This window comes from Aplosporella prunicola, assembly GCF_010093885.1.
Source record: "Aplosporella prunicola CBS 121167 unplaced genomic scaffold K452scaffold_47, whole genome shotgun sequence".
Taxonomy (NCBI): domain Eukaryota; kingdom Fungi; phylum Ascomycota; class Dothideomycetes; order Botryosphaeriales; family Aplosporellaceae; genus Aplosporella; species Aplosporella prunicola.
Genome location: NW_022983575.1, coordinates 1221 through 18432, shown reverse-complemented (window position 1 = coordinate 18432; position 17212 = coordinate 1221). Strand labels below are relative to the sequence as shown.

The following is a 17212-nucleotide window of genomic DNA, read 5'->3' as shown; positions in this document are numbered from 1 at the left end:
CTATGCCAGCCGCTCCCGTCCGCTCGTGGCCGTGATTGACAGCGTGTTCCGTGTCGTGACACTTGACGATAGCCCATGGGCATGTCATCTCCCCGGATTGCTGTCCCCAGCTTTGATTTCCCCAGACCGCGCCCTCCACGTCGCATCCATGTCTCGGCCACGCTCCTTTGCAGTCGCACCTGAGCAAGGAGCTTGCTGTCGTGTGCTGCTTGCCAGCTACCTACTTCCAAGTCGTGCAACGGCCTGCGCTGCGAGGCGGTGAAATCTGAGCCTACCACCACGGCATGTGACGGGCACGAACTCCTGAGACACTCGTTCATGCCTTCGTTCTGCCCGCCAGGTAAACACTCCTCTTAGCATGGCCGCCGTTATTGATGGGCCCCGACGACGATCAAACCCGATGAACGATAACCACGCAACGCTCGCGTAGAAACGGTCCTCTCGCCCTCATGCCATCTGTCCGACGGCTGCCATGATGAGCAGGGTGCGAGATCAAAAACAGCACATTCCGCAATACAACGTTGCGTGCTTCCTTCCCCTAGAATTGCGTCTCACGACTCACGATTCAGGCCGAGCGGAGGGAGTGTGTGTGTGTGAGAGAGAGAGTCTTGTGTTGGAAACGTATTGCCGGACTGACTGTTTGCAACTTCGCTGCAAAAAAAACCACCACCAACCAGTATCCGGTACGACGGGAGCGCCACTGGCCCGAGGACCCGGTAATGGCTGGGCTGGCTAAGCCGCACTGGGTTCGGGACAAGACGGGCTTGCCGCCTTCGCAGTGTCGCGTGGATTCGTCTCCCTGACACCTTCCCCTCCGCACCGACTCCTGTGCTTTACCCGACCATTCAGCCTGCCTTCGCCGACGTGTCCCGGAAACACACCGTCACTACTTTCCGCGCAATGACTCGGTCGGTCCTGTATGCAGTACCTATATGCTCCCGCCTTGCGTCGAGAGTCTCACTGTCTGCGGCAGAATCCACCAAAAGTCCGTACACATGGCCTGCCTAATTGACTTTCCCAGACCCCAGAAACTATTCTTCTTCGCGTCTTCCTCTGCGTCACTCGTGCACCCAATGGCGCCAAAGCAGTCGGACGCGTTGTGTTTCAGCGGACCAGCCGAAACGCATCCGACTCCATGGGCTGCGCGCAGGCAGATACGAGGGTAGTGCGATCCATCATCATTATGCGGCCTCAGCTCTGTTCAGCTTCGCGAGCGTAAACTTTCGCTGCCCTGTCCATCAGTAGCCGGACTTTCGCCCAAAAGCAATTCTACGGCACCTAGTTTGGGCTCATGGCCAACAAGCCGGACGCGGTACTAGACACAGTAGTGCCGCGGGAAAGCCTTCCGTCGGAAGTCAACTACGGTAGTTCCGCTGTTGACATACATAGGACCCCACGTTTGAGACGTGGATTGGCGAGGTGGTGCGGCACACCGCATCCTGGAGGTCATCTGCCTCCAGCATCCTCTTGCGTACTCGCGGCATCCAACACCCAAGTACTCGGTTACCAAGGATACAGGATGCTCAGATGCGTGGAACATCGGAGATTGGGACGCACTGGAAGGAATGAATATCTTCAATCTCCGCACAGGGTGCACCAGCCAGCGTACCATTCGCACGGACTCGGGCTTGTACCTGGGGAGCCCTACCATGCCTCTCGCACCCTTCCGAGGTACGTGCTAGAATCTATCGAAGACTTTACAGGAACATCGTGCAAGGAACTGTTTAGCACGGACTGCCTATGGGAGTCTCGACTGCTATCGTAGTCAAAGGGCAAAAGCAACACCAGTACGTCAATGCCGTACTCGACATGCAGACCTTCCCACCACGTACCACTTTTTGTTTTATTTTACTGACTTGACACCCGTTGTATGCCTATTCCGTCGTCTGTCAAATGTCACTTTCCTTTTGGCTATTTATCTCCTTTGCCAGCATTCGTCTGCTGCGACGGCGACTTATCACCGCACTTTCCCCGTATCACTCTTCCCCACATCGAATAACATCAGCGTGCATGCCCTGAGCGCCCACGTGCTTCATTACACGCCGACCCATACGCTCGGGTTCCCCGAGGACAGCTTACCTGTTTCAGATGCCGTTGCGTTGTTCCTTCGCGTTGGAGGCTACTTGCCTCTGTACCATATCTGCGTGGATGGCAGAAAGCCGGTCGGTACCATTATAAGCCCATGGATTCTCACCTTTAGCTCTTGCAACCAATACCAGCATGCATACTTGGGGAACTTCATCTTGCGACCAAAGAGATCCGAGCGGACCCGGTGGTAGTTTCTTCGAAATCTATTCGACTCAATAAAAATTGCCGACTATCAGAGGACGTTTGTCGCTCACTACGGAAATTCTAGTTGCCGTGATGATTCACGATGCAGTGCACTGACACTCCTGCAACCATGGTTGACGGGCCATTCTTCTCTGCAACGAAGTCGAAGACGGCATGCATGACGCCTCGAGCGCCAGCCGCCGCATTCATTTCACCGTACGTCTGTCTTGACTTCAGCTGCGGGACCGCTCTGCCGGGTCATAAGATATCCAGTCGACCTTGTCTATATATTGAGTGTACCACACTCCTGATTGCCACCTCAATGCTCACGCGGACGACCATTCTGATGCTTGGTGGTACAGCGTTCAGCTACGTACCGACATCCCCCAGACACTTGTCCTCCGCCCACGCTGCATCCTTACGGAAATAGTAACAGCTCAATGTATCCTGCGATACCCCGGCTCGGCAATTCACTGCCTAGCGGATAGTATGATATCGGCCTTGGCGGAGAGACGAACGTGTCATGGACGACCCAAATCCGTGGGATACTACCACTGGTGGGAGTCATAGGACCGGTACAGCCTCATCAATTCCTCAGCTCACTTTCTCACATGCCCAACTATCCGACAGGCAACGTTGTCATCAATGATTGCCCGCCCGAAGGCCGAGTCCCGCCCGGCTCGCACCATCTGTCAGCAGCACTCGGCGTCGCACGAGTGGGGGGCGCACCAATCACACGGTCAGCCGCTGGTCGCCTCACCACTTCACATCAGCCCCTCCCTCCACCCCGTCAGCTGCCAGGCGCAAGCCCTAAATCTCACCGGGCGCGGAACGGCGCGCGATCTGTTATGCGCGCCATCCTTGCAACGGCTGTCAACGTTATAACCTCCAGGCTCACCCCTTGACAAATCCCCCGACGATCTGCGATTCGTAAGGTTTTGTCAGGCGTGGGCTAAGCGCGTGACATCAGCTTCCTCGGACGCTCGTATCAGCCCTCTGCGGGGGAGCGTGGAGTGTCAGCTTCTGACAGTGCGGGGAGGAGGCCTTGTGGGGGCGCGCAGTGGAGATGATCCTGAGACAGGGTCCATGTGGAGGCGGTGTTGGGTTCTCGGGAGGCGAGGAGGAGGCGTGGCAGGGGCTGGTGGGCTCGGTGGGTGGTGATCAACAGGGACATTATGTGGACTGACTGCTGCTGCCCATGTGCTGAGGAGAGCTGGCCTGGACCTTCATTTCAGCACGACTCCGGGGGCATGTGCAAAGGTACGTTGGTTGTAAAGTGGTCAGACTGCGTATCATTGTATCATTTCCCTGCAGCCAATTTCCCTTCTGGAGCCTCGCGCGCACTCCATTCCTCACAGCACATGCTATTTATGAACAGCGTCTGTCAGTCGTCCACTCCTCGTAATTTCCAGCCGCGGTTTTCATCCATCATGTGCTGTGCAGTTGCGCATACTTTCTACTTCTGGTCCTCAGCTCTGTGCGGGCAATGCGATGAAGTGAGATGCTCCAAACCTCGGTGCCCGTCAGCGCTATAAGACTCATATTGACGCGTGACGATAGGTGGTAACAGGAGAGTGGTGTTGCAGACGGTTTGCTTGTGGTCTGCCTGACGATGATGACTGCGCCCCTTCTCCGTGGCTAAAAGGGGGTATAAGCTTCTGCTTGGCGTTAACGTAGGGTCAGCTCCTTCGGCACAGCTAAGCAGGTGCAAGGTCCCGTTACGGATGGTAAGCCTGTGGGTGCAAGTTGTACACCTGGCATTGTACAACGCTTGGTCGAACTTGGGTGGCAAACCGCGAATATACTCATGTCCGAATGACCTAATACGGACTCGGGAAATTCTACTGGCCAAATTCAACACGCATGTGGAGCCGATGATGGCGCGGACTTTGGTGGTGGCCGACGTACGACTCTACCACTTTGTAACTGCTTTTTCCGGAACACCATGTCCGGAGTCTGCCTGTTTCTGGATACCCCTCTTGCTGTACATCATCGCTTGCAATTCGGAAGATTCATTTTACAACACTTTGGCGAAAGAGACCAAAGCCAAGGATGAGTTATCTTTCGTTCGAAGGGCCACCGTTGTTTAATTTGACAAAATCTCTACTCGCAAAGACTTAATTAACGCCAAACTCCACCCTCTCGAAAGACCATTATACCGATCCAGCACTAGTCAAATGAACGTACAAGCTTTCGCTGCAGACAGACCACAGCATACCCACAGCCAATTCGTTTCCAAAACCGCGCCGCTCACTCACTCACCAATACCATAGAACCGCAGGGCATCAAACCCAGCCAAAAGCTCCATGGGCAGAGCGTAAAGGCCAGCCAAGGCCGCACACCCACGTACACATGTCGTCCCCATAAAGACCGGCGGGCACTACTTGGCGGGCGCGCCCGCCGCCCGCGCACCCACGGTTGGGCACACCAGCCACGCCGCACGCCAACCGCCCAGCCTCCCCGCGCGAAAAAGCGCGTGGCAGGGCCCCTCACGGCATGCCCCCCAGCGCAGCGTTCAAAACCAGGGCGCTTGCCCGCTTTGTTGGGTACCGAATTCCAGACCTTTTCACTCTCGCTGCTGCGATCTACGTTCCGTTGCTTGGTCCTGCCCGTCGTCGCCGCCGTCGCCCTGCCACTCAGCCCCCACCAAGCCATTCATCATTCTTCATCAATTGCCGTGTGCTTCGTTGCGCGCTTGTTGTGGAGATAGCCATCCATCATCCCTCAGATGTAAGCGACTCGTCGTGCGCGCGGTTGCGGTGCGCGGTGCACTCTGAAGTGCCCATTTGCTGATCTCCCCCATAGACGCCCTGACTGCCCACGCGTCTTTGCTTCGCGCGCGCCCGCATCTCGCTACCCACCTACCCGGCGCGCGCTTCTTGTTTGAGCCCAACAAACGTGTTGACTGTATTGCCATTTCTACCGCTTGCTTCAACAATTGCGAAAAAGAAAAGGATTGAAAAAGAGAGAAAGACTATTTATTCTGTTCAATTTTTCTCCATCGTCGCCATATCTCGCCATCTACGCACCACCTCCACCAACCAGGCTCTGCCAGCATCCACCCACCTAGCCTCCTCGTCAGTTGATCGCAACCCGCAACCATGAAGCGCAACATCGTCATCTTCCTGATCATCCTCATCCTCTTCATCCTCATCGCCCTCATCGCCTACGGCATCTGGTTCCTGCAAAATCGCATGAACTACTCGCGCGGCGGCGTCACCGAAAGCGAGATGTCCGAGGAGCACCACGTGTGAGGATTAGGGAGATTCTCGTTGCGGCTGCGGCGACGAAGGGAAACATCATTTTTTGAACTTTACGCATATACGACTTCTCGACCTGGGCGAGTAATGATCTGGATAATACCTACGGAAGAACAGGGCGTTTTGGGACTTGATCAGCGAGTTGGACCGGGGAACCACGGATAAGGCGTTTTGCATGGCAACGCATTGCATGCTTGGTGTTGGATACGATACCGTACATTGTCGACTGTGATAGTTGGTTGACATGAATATGAAAGATTTCTTGCTGTGTCCACAACATGACCAGGTGCTATTTTCATTTGCTTTCAGCGATCAGACGTCCAAACTAAGGCACCGGTATGAACAGAACAAAAGCAGCTGTTTTGCAAAACTAACAAACGGCCACAACCTAGGTATCTCTACTCCGATGCTCGCCTCACAAACTTCAAACCCCCGCTCAACTATGCATTAAGCCCTATACTTTACTCTCGCCGTCATTCTTGAACTTCAGACTGATGCTGTTGACGCAATGCCTCTCGTCCGTCGGCGTCGGGTAGCCCTCGCCCTTGAAGATGTGCCCCAAATGGCCGCCGCAGTTACTGCAAACGATCTCCGTGCGCTCCATGCCGAAGCTGTTGTCCGTGTGGCGAACAACGGCGCCAGGCACCGTGTCGAAGAATGCCGGCCAGCCGCAGCCGGACTTGAACTTTTGCTGCGCAGTGTAGAGTGGGGCGTCGCAGCCGGCGCAATTGTATGTGCCGCTCGAGGGCATGTGCTTGTCGTATTCTCCGGCGTATGGCGCCTCGGTGCCTTGCTTGCGGAGGACGCGGAATTGCTCTGCAATGGCGGGGTTAGTACATACAGTCTTTTAAGGACGAAAATAGAGCGTACCAGGAGACAGGACGGCCTGCCATTCATCGTCGGTCTTCTGGACGGGGTAGGACATGTTGTTTCTGGTAGAAGTGCCGAATAGAGAGCCCAGGAAGGGAATGGTTGGTATAGAACGGAGGGTTGGCTGGCGGAGAGAGGTGGTGGGAAGGCGGCGAGTGGTGGCGTTGCCGAAGAGGTAGAAGGTGCGGACGATGGTAGGGAAGGAGGGAAAGCGCATGAGGTTGTGAGTGAGGAGTCGAAGAGTATAGAGTCAGAATGTCCAAAGGCCAAAGGAGTGGAGGAAGTGGCGACCGCAATGTCAAAGATGTCATACCCCAAACGGCCCAAGCTTCTTCCCCCATCGGGCGAGGGCACGTGACGCACACCTGCCTTACTCTTCGTCGTCCGTGTCGTCGCCGGGCAACACAATCTCATGCCCCGTCCCCTCCCTCACAAATGCCCCCGCAACAACGCCCAAGACTGCTATGCACGCCAATCCCCACCATGCTAGACCAACAACTCCCAACCTCAGTCCCACTCCGAATGCCCAACCACCGACCATCGGCCCAATCGTGCGGGCCCCGCTGCTAACAGACTGGCCGAGGCCGTGGACTGTGCCCAGCACGCTGGGATGTGGGCAGCAATTGTTGACCAAAATCGTCGACGCTGGCAGCGCAAACGTGCGCCCCAACACCACGACGAACAGCACGCCCGCAACCCCCATCCACACCAGCGGCCCGGCCACCGGCCCTGGCGCCGGCCTAGTCGACGGTATAACGGCCAAAAACGGCATTATGGCGTAAGCGACGGGGAAGAGGGACAGTGCCATCCGGTACGATCGTGCTGTTCCCAGCTTCGTGCTCAGCCATGGGTACAGAAACAGCTGAAGTATAATTCCTATGGCCCCCAGAATCGCCAAAGCAATCCCGATCCGTGCTGGCGGTAGACCAAGCCCACCAGTGAACTTGATGGGAAGTTTCTGCGCGGCATGCTCTGGTGGACTGGGGTGTTCTGGGTCAAATCGCGGCGTTGAGAGGAAGACAAACCAGAGGCTGTTGAGGGTCCCAATATGCATTGACATGAGACCGTGGGCCAGGAATGTCAGCAATAGGTTGCGTGTCCATATAAGTCGTAGCGGAAGCTTCTGTCGCCCCGCCGTCTTAGTGGGCTTATCCGCAAAGGTCGAATTTACCGGTGTCATCTGCATCTCAATTTCGGTTGACGAAATATCGGCATCGTCCTCTCGGAGGGCAACATACTCCTGGTGGGGTCTCATCTGGAATATCGTCTTATTTATCCAACGACCGACCTTCAAGCCGTAATCCGACCTGTCTTGTAAAGCATCTAGTGTCTACCATGGATCAGTTACCGCAATGACGAATGGACATCAGGGGTACGTCTCTCTTACTTCTTCCAAGCCAAAGATGATGGCGAGCGAGGAGCAGATTAAAAAACCCGCATTGATGAGGTTTGGTAAAGCATATGGCCACTTTACCATCCAGGCAACACCACCTTTGCCACCAAGCAACGACTCTTCCCCAAAAAGGTTTGGATAGCTCTTAACAGGGTCAGCCAATAGGCCACCTAGTATGGGGCCAATGATGACTCCGATATTGAACATCATTGGCAAAAGCAGAAAGGCTCTTGATTGGAACTTTTTCTCCTTGATGATTTCAGAAATCAAAGTCCTCATGACTCCCACGTTACCGTTCAACACTCCGCCCAGGCATCTAAAGGTTATCGCTGTGGCAAAACTCCTGGAGAAACCGAACCCGATAACAGAAATGGTCGTGCCCAGCAGGCCAATGAGTACGACCCTTTTCCGGCCAACCCATTCGGAATCGGCCGCTCGGCCCCAGAGCATTGCTGTCACGAATTGCGTAGCAGTGAACGCGCCTTGAAGCGTTCCTGCTTGGAAGGAGATTACGGAGTCCGAAAGTGTGGGATCGAAAGACCTCAGTTGATAGAACATGTATGCCTGGAGTGACGTCTGCGTTAGAGGCTCCGACAATCGCGCAAGGGCCAGAATGATCAACTGGTCTTTCCGGGGAAGCGACATCCATGTCACCCGTTCCTTTCGTGCTTCCGTAGTCAGCTCACTAGCTCTAGCAGCAGTTTGCGAAACATATGCGTCTGCAATCGTGTTGATGCTTGGAGGGATGCTGTTGCCACTCTGCTCTGCCTGGTTGGGTTCGGGTTCGGCGCACTGTTGCGCCTTGGACAATGGACTTGAGGCTAGGTCTGGCCTATGAGACGAGTGACCAGACGTGCGTGCCGCATCATAATTTGGATCCGGGAAGCTGCTATCACTGGAGTTTCCGTGGGTGTTCAGGCGCTGATAAGCGGCACCTGAAGTGGTTTCGGAAGTCATCAATGGGACTGAGGATAAGCGATTGGTATAAGGTATGGAGTATTGGAGGGTTAAAAATGGCCTCTACACGACACAGAGTTGGAAGAGGCGACAAGTGATGTCTGTCGCTTCATAGCGGTTATCGTACGCGTACTAGGCTAAAGCGGCTGACTAGAAGCTTTCCCGAGCCGCCATCATTGATCTGCATGGACATGCGCCACAATCTCTTACAGGAAAGCGCGACGTAGTTTGGTTCCCACGTTCCTTTGGGACATCTCTTAAAATCCCGCTATATACGTGCTGTTTAGTCGTGTCCGCTCCTATCAACAAACGGGCCTTGTTGCAAGATAGCCCTTGCTCTTCCTCAAATTCCTGTCTAAATTCGGTCTTGGGATGGTCATGCCGCTCCTTTATGCTGCACTATTTTCTTTCGTAAGCTTTTTATGCATTATTACTCTTTCGACTGCTACCTAGTATCCACCCTCGGAGCAGGTTAATGAAATTCGCTCCTATGGATTACCATGGAAGGTGTTTGTTCATTCCGAAAGACAACAGACGCTGTATAGCCAGACTCCAAACTTCTTGAGGTACCGAAGACTCGTAATAGCTATCTCGTTGGACAGCAAATTCCCATTTGACGGTGACGGACAAGATCTCCCTCTGGTCCAGCTTTCTCCTCCATCCGAAATATTAATGGAAGCTTCTTTGGCCCAGGTGCTCCCTTCGAGAAGCTGTCGACAACATTGTCAATCCCGAAGTTTACGTGTTCTCTTGCATGAAAGGGTTGACTGAAGTGGATGCAGTAAACGGAATCAGTGAAACCTCCCCTCGACTGGTGACAGATTACTCCTCCGACTTGAAGTGTTGACCGGTGTGCATACCAGGCGCATCGTATTGGCCGCCCAGATGTTGTGTCGTCCATGGATCCTCTGTGAATGCTTCTGAAACTTGGACTTCGAACTCCGAGGATACAGATTCCTGGTCATTTTGGTATCCGCGTGCATCAGTTTGGTCCACATCATAACCATTCCCGGACTTGATATCGCCGCTAGATGCATTGGGAGGGAAAGTCGAATAGCCAGGTGCTTTAAGGGCAAGAACAGCTTCTAGAGTTTTTTTGACCCTAGTAAAGAGCCGTTGAAAGACCTGACTTGCAAGATTTATCAAATTGAATGCAGCAATCGCCCTTATAATGAGGACGATATACTGCATAACTTGCATAGGACCTTCCTCCCCGTAGACCGTGTCGTATTCGTGGGACCTAACGCGAAGATCCATCAAAAAGCCCATGAGATGTTGCCTGATAAGGTCCAAGAACACCCAAATGGATTTTGCCATGTTGTGGGATTCCAAAGTAAACGGGGAATCCGAGGACCATGGCATAGCTGGGTGTTCGGTGATGGCTCTGACTGGTCCAGAATTGCTGATATGGTGGCCGAGATTGGTAAGTTGCTGGACCATAACTTCGTAAAGTAGGGTGAGACTAGGGCCGATGATCTTGACGCTGAAAAGGTAGACGAAATGATAGGCGAAAAGGTAAAGGAACATTGCCGTATCAGATAAGGCAAGTGCCGTGATTAGGGAGAATAGTACCATGGACGAAAGCTAAAGGAGAGAGATAAATCAGCAATCGAGACCTGGGCCGAATAGGTATAGACTTACAAGATACCAAGCAGTATCCCAACCATCCTCAGTGACGTCTCTAGTGGGACAACCAAGGAAAAGCTGAAAGCCAAGCAGCAATGCCACGATGGCGACCACACAACCGTCGTCAAGTGAAGCCATAGTTGGCTATACTTCCAACTCAGGCGGGCATGAGTGGTGACTAGATGGCCGGAGGTGGTGGGAGAAGAATAAAAAAGAAAGAACGGGACACGCTTCGGCCCTTATATCATGTGCCTACTGACTTAACACAAGGTGATGTGAAACTGACGTCAGGAGTCAAGGCGCATGTTAATGAAAGGGCACCGGATAATTTACCCATCCCCTCTAGATATTTTGCCCGCCCCAAGTGATAGCATCTACAGAATTATATAACGTGTTTTCTACTCTTTAAAATTTTTGGTCTCTATACCCTTATAAGTACCTTCATACCCTTCGATTATTTTATTTTTATATCCTCGTGGATACTCTAGTAGTCGTATATCTATATCCTTAAAGAATACTTTAGAACTCGTATTTTTTACCGTTATATCTTTTTAAGTACTATACCTTATATCTCTTTACTTTTATATATTTATATAGTGCCTACTGGTTGTAGCATTATAGTCTTGTTATAACTACCTAAGGAGTACTCTGTAAGTATCGTAAATTTTAGTTTTTGCCCAATATGTAGTCAAGGGGTGGATAAAGTATCTAGAAGGGGTGGGCAAATTATCCGGGGCGTAATGAAAGGGTGTTGGCCCAAGCCTTGGCGGCATGTGGCTTTTGGTAACACATACAAACAAAGACTCAGCTTCATAATTTGCTGCATCAGGCACAACCCTTTTGTGTGTCGGTATGAATTATCTGCCATTGTTCAGCCTGAGCACATGATTTCTCGTTATCTCATCCGTTGACATCTTTTTAAAGCACCGACGGAAAGGCGTCCAACCGACATGGCTTTGGTGTGTCGTGTGGGTGAAGCCCTAGGCCTGCCTTTGGACTGTGACAACAACGAGTGGTTATCCGACATTTGGGATGCGAACTGGTCCATGGCGTTGCTTCTGTGCATAGTTCTTTCGTACCACAGCAGAAATCATCTATCGAGGATCCTAGGATGGATTCTTTTCCTCTTACGACAGGCGCATTATCAGGTTCAGATGTTGCTGGGCCGAATGATGCCATGGCGCTACTCGACTCAGCTACAAGCTTTGCAGCTTGAGATGATCCTAAGGAAGCATATGCCTGGAGCTTACGTTGCCGATCTTACGGACCATAAAGAACTGCGAGGCCTTTTTCTCAGCCAGTCGCAGCCAGAAAAGTGAGTCTGCTTGGCGAGAGTCTTGTGCACTTGGCTAACCCAAAAGTTTAGAGAACGTCGTCAACTCACCTTCCTATCCCTTCCTATCACAATCAGACAGCGCATCTACGAGCTCGTACTCACCGATGAAAACAACTTCTGGTGGGATGATGACCAGAAAGTTCTACGTGCGAGTATCAGCCCCTCTCTTCTCAGAATTTCTCGGTCCGTCCGCCAACAGACCATCTCGACACCTTTAAGCAACAACAAGGTGATCATTGATGCAAATCCTAAGGCGCAACACTTAAGTCGTTCTCCCGATTGGTATGTGCCAGCCTCTCCGAATGGGCGCGAGCAGCTGCTCGAACTTCTCATGACTTTGTCGAATCCACATGTCTCTACTCCGCTACGAAAGTCCGTCGACGCTGCAAGAAATAAAGACGGCAAATGGTTAGTGGAGATTCGGGAACCTTACCTCAAAGTCTGGGGTTACGATATTGGGGTCATGGTCCGCTACCTCAGAGATATCTTCCCTCTCCTCGTCATCAACTACATAATTTTAATTCCTGCGGATCTACCTCAGCCCGTCTTCAAAGTTCAACATCTCGGACGCCAGCTCTATCATGCTATTTCGCAAGGCCTTCGGCATCCGCGATTCAAAGTCCACTTCGAGGGAATCGACTTATGGGAGACGGCGGCGCGAGACAGCAGCTATCAAGGACGTGAGGTCATTGATAAGGAGCTGAACAAGCTCAGGCGCTACATCCAGCTAATAATGACGTCGGATTGGCAGTGGAGTGAATCGATACATGTATTGCATCGAATAGGCGCAGCAGGCAATTAGTCGTCTATTCCTACCGAATAAACACGCACAAATGATGTGTGCTTGTTCCACCGGATTAGACGTCTCTTTCGGTGTTATAGGCCGCATAGGGTGATCTCCTGACTCGGTTTTCAAGCCGATCTTAACTACTTATTATTCCCTAACTTCCTTATTAAAAGTTACTTTATATATAACAGGAATTATTAATCGTAGCTAGCTTGTAAATCTGATACATACTACTGTAATTTCCTACGAATAAGCACGCACAACAGCGAATTAGACGACTAATCTGTTGGAATAAGCACGCGTCATCTGTACGTGTTTAATCATGCCAAATAGACGTCTATTCTTACCGAATAGACGACTAATTGCCTGCTGCGCCTATTCGATGCAACACATGGAAGGTCTGTGGAAGAGGCATTGTGATAGTTAAATCCAATGCACGGACCGAGCTCCCTTCGAGGTTGCTTTCATTTTGGACAACGGAGAGAAGTCTACTGCAACTGATGGTTCCACCAAGGCAACGAAGCGGTTCAGCTAAGTAGGGCCTGAGACGTAAAAACGGACATCCGAGATGAAAACTTTCACTCTTTTTGGAATAGTCTGCAGTCTTCAGGGCACAGGAAGGCTTCTGTGAAACGCTATGCCAAACATTAGCATAAATCACTGATAACGAAAGGGCGTTACTGGTGATCAGAGAAACCTGTGTTACTAGCAAATGTCGGAAAACCTCGTACGAGGGGTTCTATCTTGTTCGCAACTACCACTAATATAAATCGAAAACTTTCAGAATGCACATAAGGAACGCGCCATGACCGGAAATAGAACAAGGATTGAAACGCCGCGTACTCCGGCGAAAAGTTAAAACGAAAACGCAAGCACTCCAATAGGGTATTCAGGTGCTGGTGGGTAATTTCAGACCACCAACTCCGAGGGATATCTATCCACAGGCACTGTGAAGTGAAACCTTGCTCAGTACGCCACCACCAGATGCAACAAAAGAGACAATTTTTGCTAGCCCCGCCAGGCAGCCTTTGCGGATATGTTTCGAGATTAGGAAGGCCACCGAGTGTCACGCCATGGGACGCCCAGGGATGGAATCTTAAGAGAGCGTAGATCAGACCGATCGACGAAGGAGCAAAATTCCCCGGCTAAGATCTCACGGGAGAGGCTCCGCGACCCAGGCCCAGCACCTCATCAAACTGAATGGTGAGGGATCCTGGGTCGATGACCTTGACATGATCCCAGTCGCCCTCGTCGCCATGTGCCTTTGTTACGTCGGCCAACCAAGCAGATTCATCCTGCTCGATGGCGGTGCCGGACGACGAGGGCCTGCTGTCGAAATGCTGGATGGGAGGAAAGCGCTCCATGAACAAGCGCGGATATTCGGTTGCCATCTTGGAGACTTCATCGGGGTTGGCGGACTGTGAGACATCGATCAACTTGCTACAAAGGGAGGTAGTGTTAGTCGCTTTCCCGGCCGGTAAATGTGGTAAGGGTAAGGCCTTACTCCGAGGTTTGCGCGCAGATGCGCTCCAAGGCGTCTCGCTGGCGGCGAATTTCCTCCGGGTCTAGCTGGGGAGCGCCGGTATGGGGCATCTGGGGACCAACGCTGCCGTAGTGCGGCTGGTAGTCACCCCCGAGGAGCTGCTCAGCATCGGAGGGCTGCGTAAGGGCCAATGGTCAGCGATGCCACGTCGCACAGGTCGCGATCGCGGGACATACATCAGAGGGCGAGGCGCGACGGCCAAGGCCAAGGCATGACGAGCAGATGCCCATGAGGAATGCTAGGCGACGGTAGGCTTCGGTGCGAGGGTGGCGTTTAGGCCAAGGCCGAGGGCATACTGAAGCCAGACGGGGGGCTGGAAAAGAAGGGCGAGGGGCAAGGGCGACAACGAGGGCGAGAGCGAGGGCGAGGGAGAGAGAGAGAGAGGAAAGCGTGGTGGTGGTGATGTTTGATTTGAGGGTCTCGCTTCGGCTTCCCTTCCCTTTCTCTTCTGCCCGCCGACTCCTTCCTGCAACACCAGAGACTCCAACTCCAGACTTGCACACTCCACGCCGCTTTGTGTCGCCCGCAGTTCCTTTTTTTTTTTTTTTTTTCATCCTTTCTCTTCTGCTTCTTCGTCGTCGCCGTCGTTGCCCAGCTTTTGCCCTGCATACTACGTTCCGTCGCCGGGCTGGACGCGCCTCACGCGTCGGACGCGACCCTCTCACATATCCCTTTCTGGCGATGCGCCGGGCACGTTGTTCTAGTCATCGAATAGGCTGCAAAGCAAGGGCTGGCCTCCTAGCTACCCGAAATGGAACGATCTTCCTCACTTTCTTTGACCGTTGCGAAGTCGCCATAGCCTGTCTCAAACCTCCACCATTTTCAATGCACCGCGCACGCGTCCAATTGACCCACCCCATGTCACGAAATGCTCTGCAAGGCACAATCTTCTCCGCCACCCCGCCAGCGGGAGAAGGTTGGTCGTCTTGTATAAATCTTTTTGACTGCCGCCCCCGATTTGCCTTCCCATCCATCACCCTCACACTCACTGGTCGTGCACGAGCATTCACCTTCACTTTTGGGTGCTCAGTATGCGTTTCGCTCGTTCCACCCTGACGGCTTTGGCCGTCTACCTTTCCCTGCCCATCTCCGAAGCTGCCGTGGCTGGCACTTTACCAAACGAGAAAAGAAGTGGCTTCAGCAACCTTTGGGGAAATATCTTTGCCAAAAGAGAGAACGCCTGCGCCCCGCAAAATGATTACTACCAGGTTCTTGTCAATTATCAATCCGCTAATGATCTCTGCGCCACCTTGGTTGGCGTCTCGACCGTCACCGCACCGTTTGTCGTAACCACCACTCAGTCTGTATTCCTTGCTGTTGTTGGCCCCTGCTGATATCGGTTCGACTAACTGCCGTACTTCAGAACAATCACACAGGTATCTGCTACTAGGACAGCAACTGCCATCGAAGTTATCAGTTCCACAATCACTAGGACATCCACTATGAGCAACACTGCTCTCAAAGCCAGAAGCATTGAAGAAACTCCAGCTCCTCGGCTTGAAGAAAGACACGACTTTAGAGGAGACATATACAGGTTCATACGCCAAGCTGTGGACCCCTCTTCAACTTTAGACTCCACAGCTACAGCATTGAACTCAATCAGCTCCGGCTTATCGACAGCGTGTGATTGCCTCGATCTCCCGACTCCGGTTACGACAACTTCGACGTACACAGCTCCTCGTGTTGTATGTCTTACCCGTCACCTTCTGAAGTCAACTCGCTGATACTTTCCAGTTGACCACAATCCATGCTTTCGTTAAGACCACCGTGACTTCAACAAGCATCATCTCCTTCTACACTACCACGACAGTGACCGCGGGAGCCACTGACGTACCCACCGGGGATTCTGGCACCACCACCATCACTGACCTTTCCACAACTTCCAGTCCCTCCACGATTTCGAGTGCAGCTGTCACTCCGACCGCTCCCAACGTTTCCGGACCAACCATTAACTGCCCCGCAGACAACGGTACTCTGAGGTCCTACCAAGTTGCTGACCGGACTTTTTGGTACCAGATCTACTGCGGTGTCACCTTCACGGACGAGACGTTGACTACAGCCGGCGTTGATACTGCAGGCGACTGCGCCGCACTATGCTCGGCGTACAACCAAGGAGCGAACTCACCGCTGTGCGCTGGTTTCGATTACAACGCTAGGTCCGAGGCTGGAGGTTTCACTTGTATTCTCAAGAGGTCCATGAAACTGCAAGAATCCTCTAGAAGATCCAACAGTGGTGCGTTGGTTGCAGTCGTGGCCCCTGAAAATGACGCGTCCTCGTTTTCTTCCACTGCTGCTGCCAATGCGACTGCATTCCCAACCACTGCTGCATTGGCTGTGGTTACGCAGCCGCCAAACTGTGACAGTGCTGGGAACAGCGCCCAGTCGGCAACCTACTTCTCCACCAACTACACCGATGTCGGTGGCGCTGTGCACTACAGTTGGTTCTCTGCCTACTCTTTCTCGGCAGCATCATCAGAAGTTTGCACGTACGACAGCGTTGAGGTCTACACTACATCAATTGTTGTCACAGTTACAGGTGCAGTCATTAGCACAGCAGCTGCCACCGTCACTGGTGGAGCAGCGGCTTCTGGCGGAGGTCTTGCATACACCTCGTACACATCAAACGGAACAGTTTTCGTCTCGTACGGCTCAAGCGGAGTTGCCCCAGCTGCTACTGCCACTGGCATCACGTCTGCTACTGCGACTGCTACTGGAGATGCATTGGCCAACAGCGGTGGTTCTGCGGTCGGTCCAGCGTTTACTGGCGGAGGATTCTCCAGGAGCACATCTGTCATCAACGGCCAGACCGGTGTCTTGGTGTATACCACCAACTCGGCCTTCACCAGCCTTGTGACGATTATTGATGAGTCTTCTAGTGGCAATGCAACGGCCGGAGGGAGTGCTGTCTTCTCCACCGAGACTTCGGGGGGCACCTCGACCGGTGGAGAGGGAGTCATCTTCACTACAATTACTGTTGAGGGCAACGCAACTGTTATAGAGAGCACAGTTTTCTCTACGGAGACTCAAGGAGGCTCCTCAACCGGAGGAGAAGGCATCATCTTCACTACGGTTACCGCTGGCAGCAACTCAACTGCTGGAGGAAGCGCTGTCGCCCCGACTACTACTGCAGAAGGCAACTCTACCAGCGAAGGAAGCGTTGTTCTTACCA

General features: G+C 52.8%; 7 protein-coding genes across 7 annotated transcripts; 3 read left to right on the top strand and 4 right to left on the bottom strand.

Moving 5' to 3' along the window:
• Positions 1-5372: 5372 nt before the first annotated feature.
• Positions 5373-5763, top strand: K452DRAFT_302727 (uncharacterized protein; the record flags this gene model as incomplete). The annotated part of the gene is made up of 2 exons (XM_033542628.1): positions 5373-5521; positions 5649-5763. 2 exons carry the CDS (start codon positions 5373-5375, stop codon positions 5761-5763), a joined length of 264 nt encoding a protein of 87 aa, XP_033392171.1.
• Positions 5764-5985: 222 nt separating this feature from the next.
• Positions 5986-6618, bottom strand: K452DRAFT_237469 (uncharacterized protein; the record flags this gene model as incomplete). Its single annotated transcript, XM_033537591.1, has 2 exons — positions 5986-6347; positions 6402-6618. 2 exons carry the CDS (start codon positions 6616-6618, stop codon positions 5986-5988), a joined length of 579 nt encoding a protein of 192 aa, XP_033392170.1.
• On the bottom strand, positions 6504-8439 carry K452DRAFT_353917 (uncharacterized protein; the record flags this gene model as incomplete). Its single annotated transcript, XM_033545857.1, has 3 exons — positions 6504-7656; positions 7690-7731; positions 7789-8439. The coding sequence occupies 3 exons, from the start codon at positions 8437-8439 to the stop codon at positions 6772-6774; spliced, it is 1578 nt and encodes a 525-aa protein (XP_033392169.1). The 3' UTR covers positions 6504-6771.
• Positions 8440-9573: 1134 nt separating this feature from the next.
• K452DRAFT_313148 (uncharacterized protein) lies at positions 9574-10515 on the bottom strand (the record flags this gene model as incomplete). The annotated part of the gene is made up of 2 exons (XM_033543630.1): positions 9574-10335; positions 10393-10515. 2 exons carry the CDS (start codon positions 10513-10515, stop codon positions 9574-9576), a joined length of 885 nt encoding a protein of 294 aa, XP_033392168.1.
• Positions 10516-11327: 812 nt separating this feature from the next.
• Positions 11328-12472, top strand: K452DRAFT_313147 (uncharacterized protein; the record flags this gene model as incomplete). The annotated part of the gene is made up of 3 exons (XM_033543629.1): positions 11328-11692; positions 11744-12393; positions 12465-12472. 3 exons carry the CDS (start codon positions 11328-11330, stop codon positions 12470-12472), a joined length of 1023 nt encoding a protein of 340 aa, XP_033392167.1.
• A 709-nt stretch (positions 12473-13181) lies between these two features.
• Positions 13182-14317, bottom strand: K452DRAFT_292364 (uncharacterized protein). Its single transcript, XM_033541367.1, has 3 exons — positions 14220-14317; positions 14005-14159; positions 13182-13940 (listed from the first exon to the last, which is right to left on the bottom strand). Exons 1-3 carry the CDS (start codon positions 14271-14273, stop codon positions 13646-13648), a joined length of 504 nt encoding a protein of 167 aa, XP_033392166.1. The 5' UTR covers positions 14274-14317; the 3' UTR covers positions 13182-13645.
• A 255-nt stretch (positions 14318-14572) lies between these two features.
• On the top strand, positions 14573-15112 carry K452DRAFT_292363 (uncharacterized protein). The gene has a single exon (XM_033541366.1). The coding sequence runs from the start codon at positions 14869-14871 to the stop codon at positions 15097-15099; it is 231 nt and encodes a 76-aa protein (XP_033392165.1). The 5' UTR covers positions 14573-14868; the 3' UTR covers positions 15100-15112.
• Positions 15113-17212: the final 2100 nt, after the last annotated feature.

What these genes read in the sequence shown, in the direction of transcription:
- K452DRAFT_292364 (XM_033541367.1), bottom strand. Translation starts at nt 14,273, where the DNA reads ATGGGCATCTGCTCGTCATGCCTTGGCCTTGGCCGTCGCGCCTCGCCC. An exon ending in GTCGCGCCTCGCCCTCTGAT is followed by an intron (nt 14,160 to 14,219) that starts GTATGTCCCGCG and finishes GCCCTTACGCAG; the next exon opens with CCCTCCGATGCTGAGCAGCT. An exon ending in ATCTGCGCGCAAACCTCGGA is followed by an intron (nt 13,941 to 14,004) that starts GTAAGGCCTTAC and finishes CTCCCTTTGTAG; the next exon opens with CAAGTTGATCGATGTCTCAC.
- K452DRAFT_292363 (XM_033541366.1), top strand. Translation starts at nt 14,869, where the DNA reads ATGCACCGCGCACGCGTCCAATTGACCCACCCCATGTCACGAAATGCT.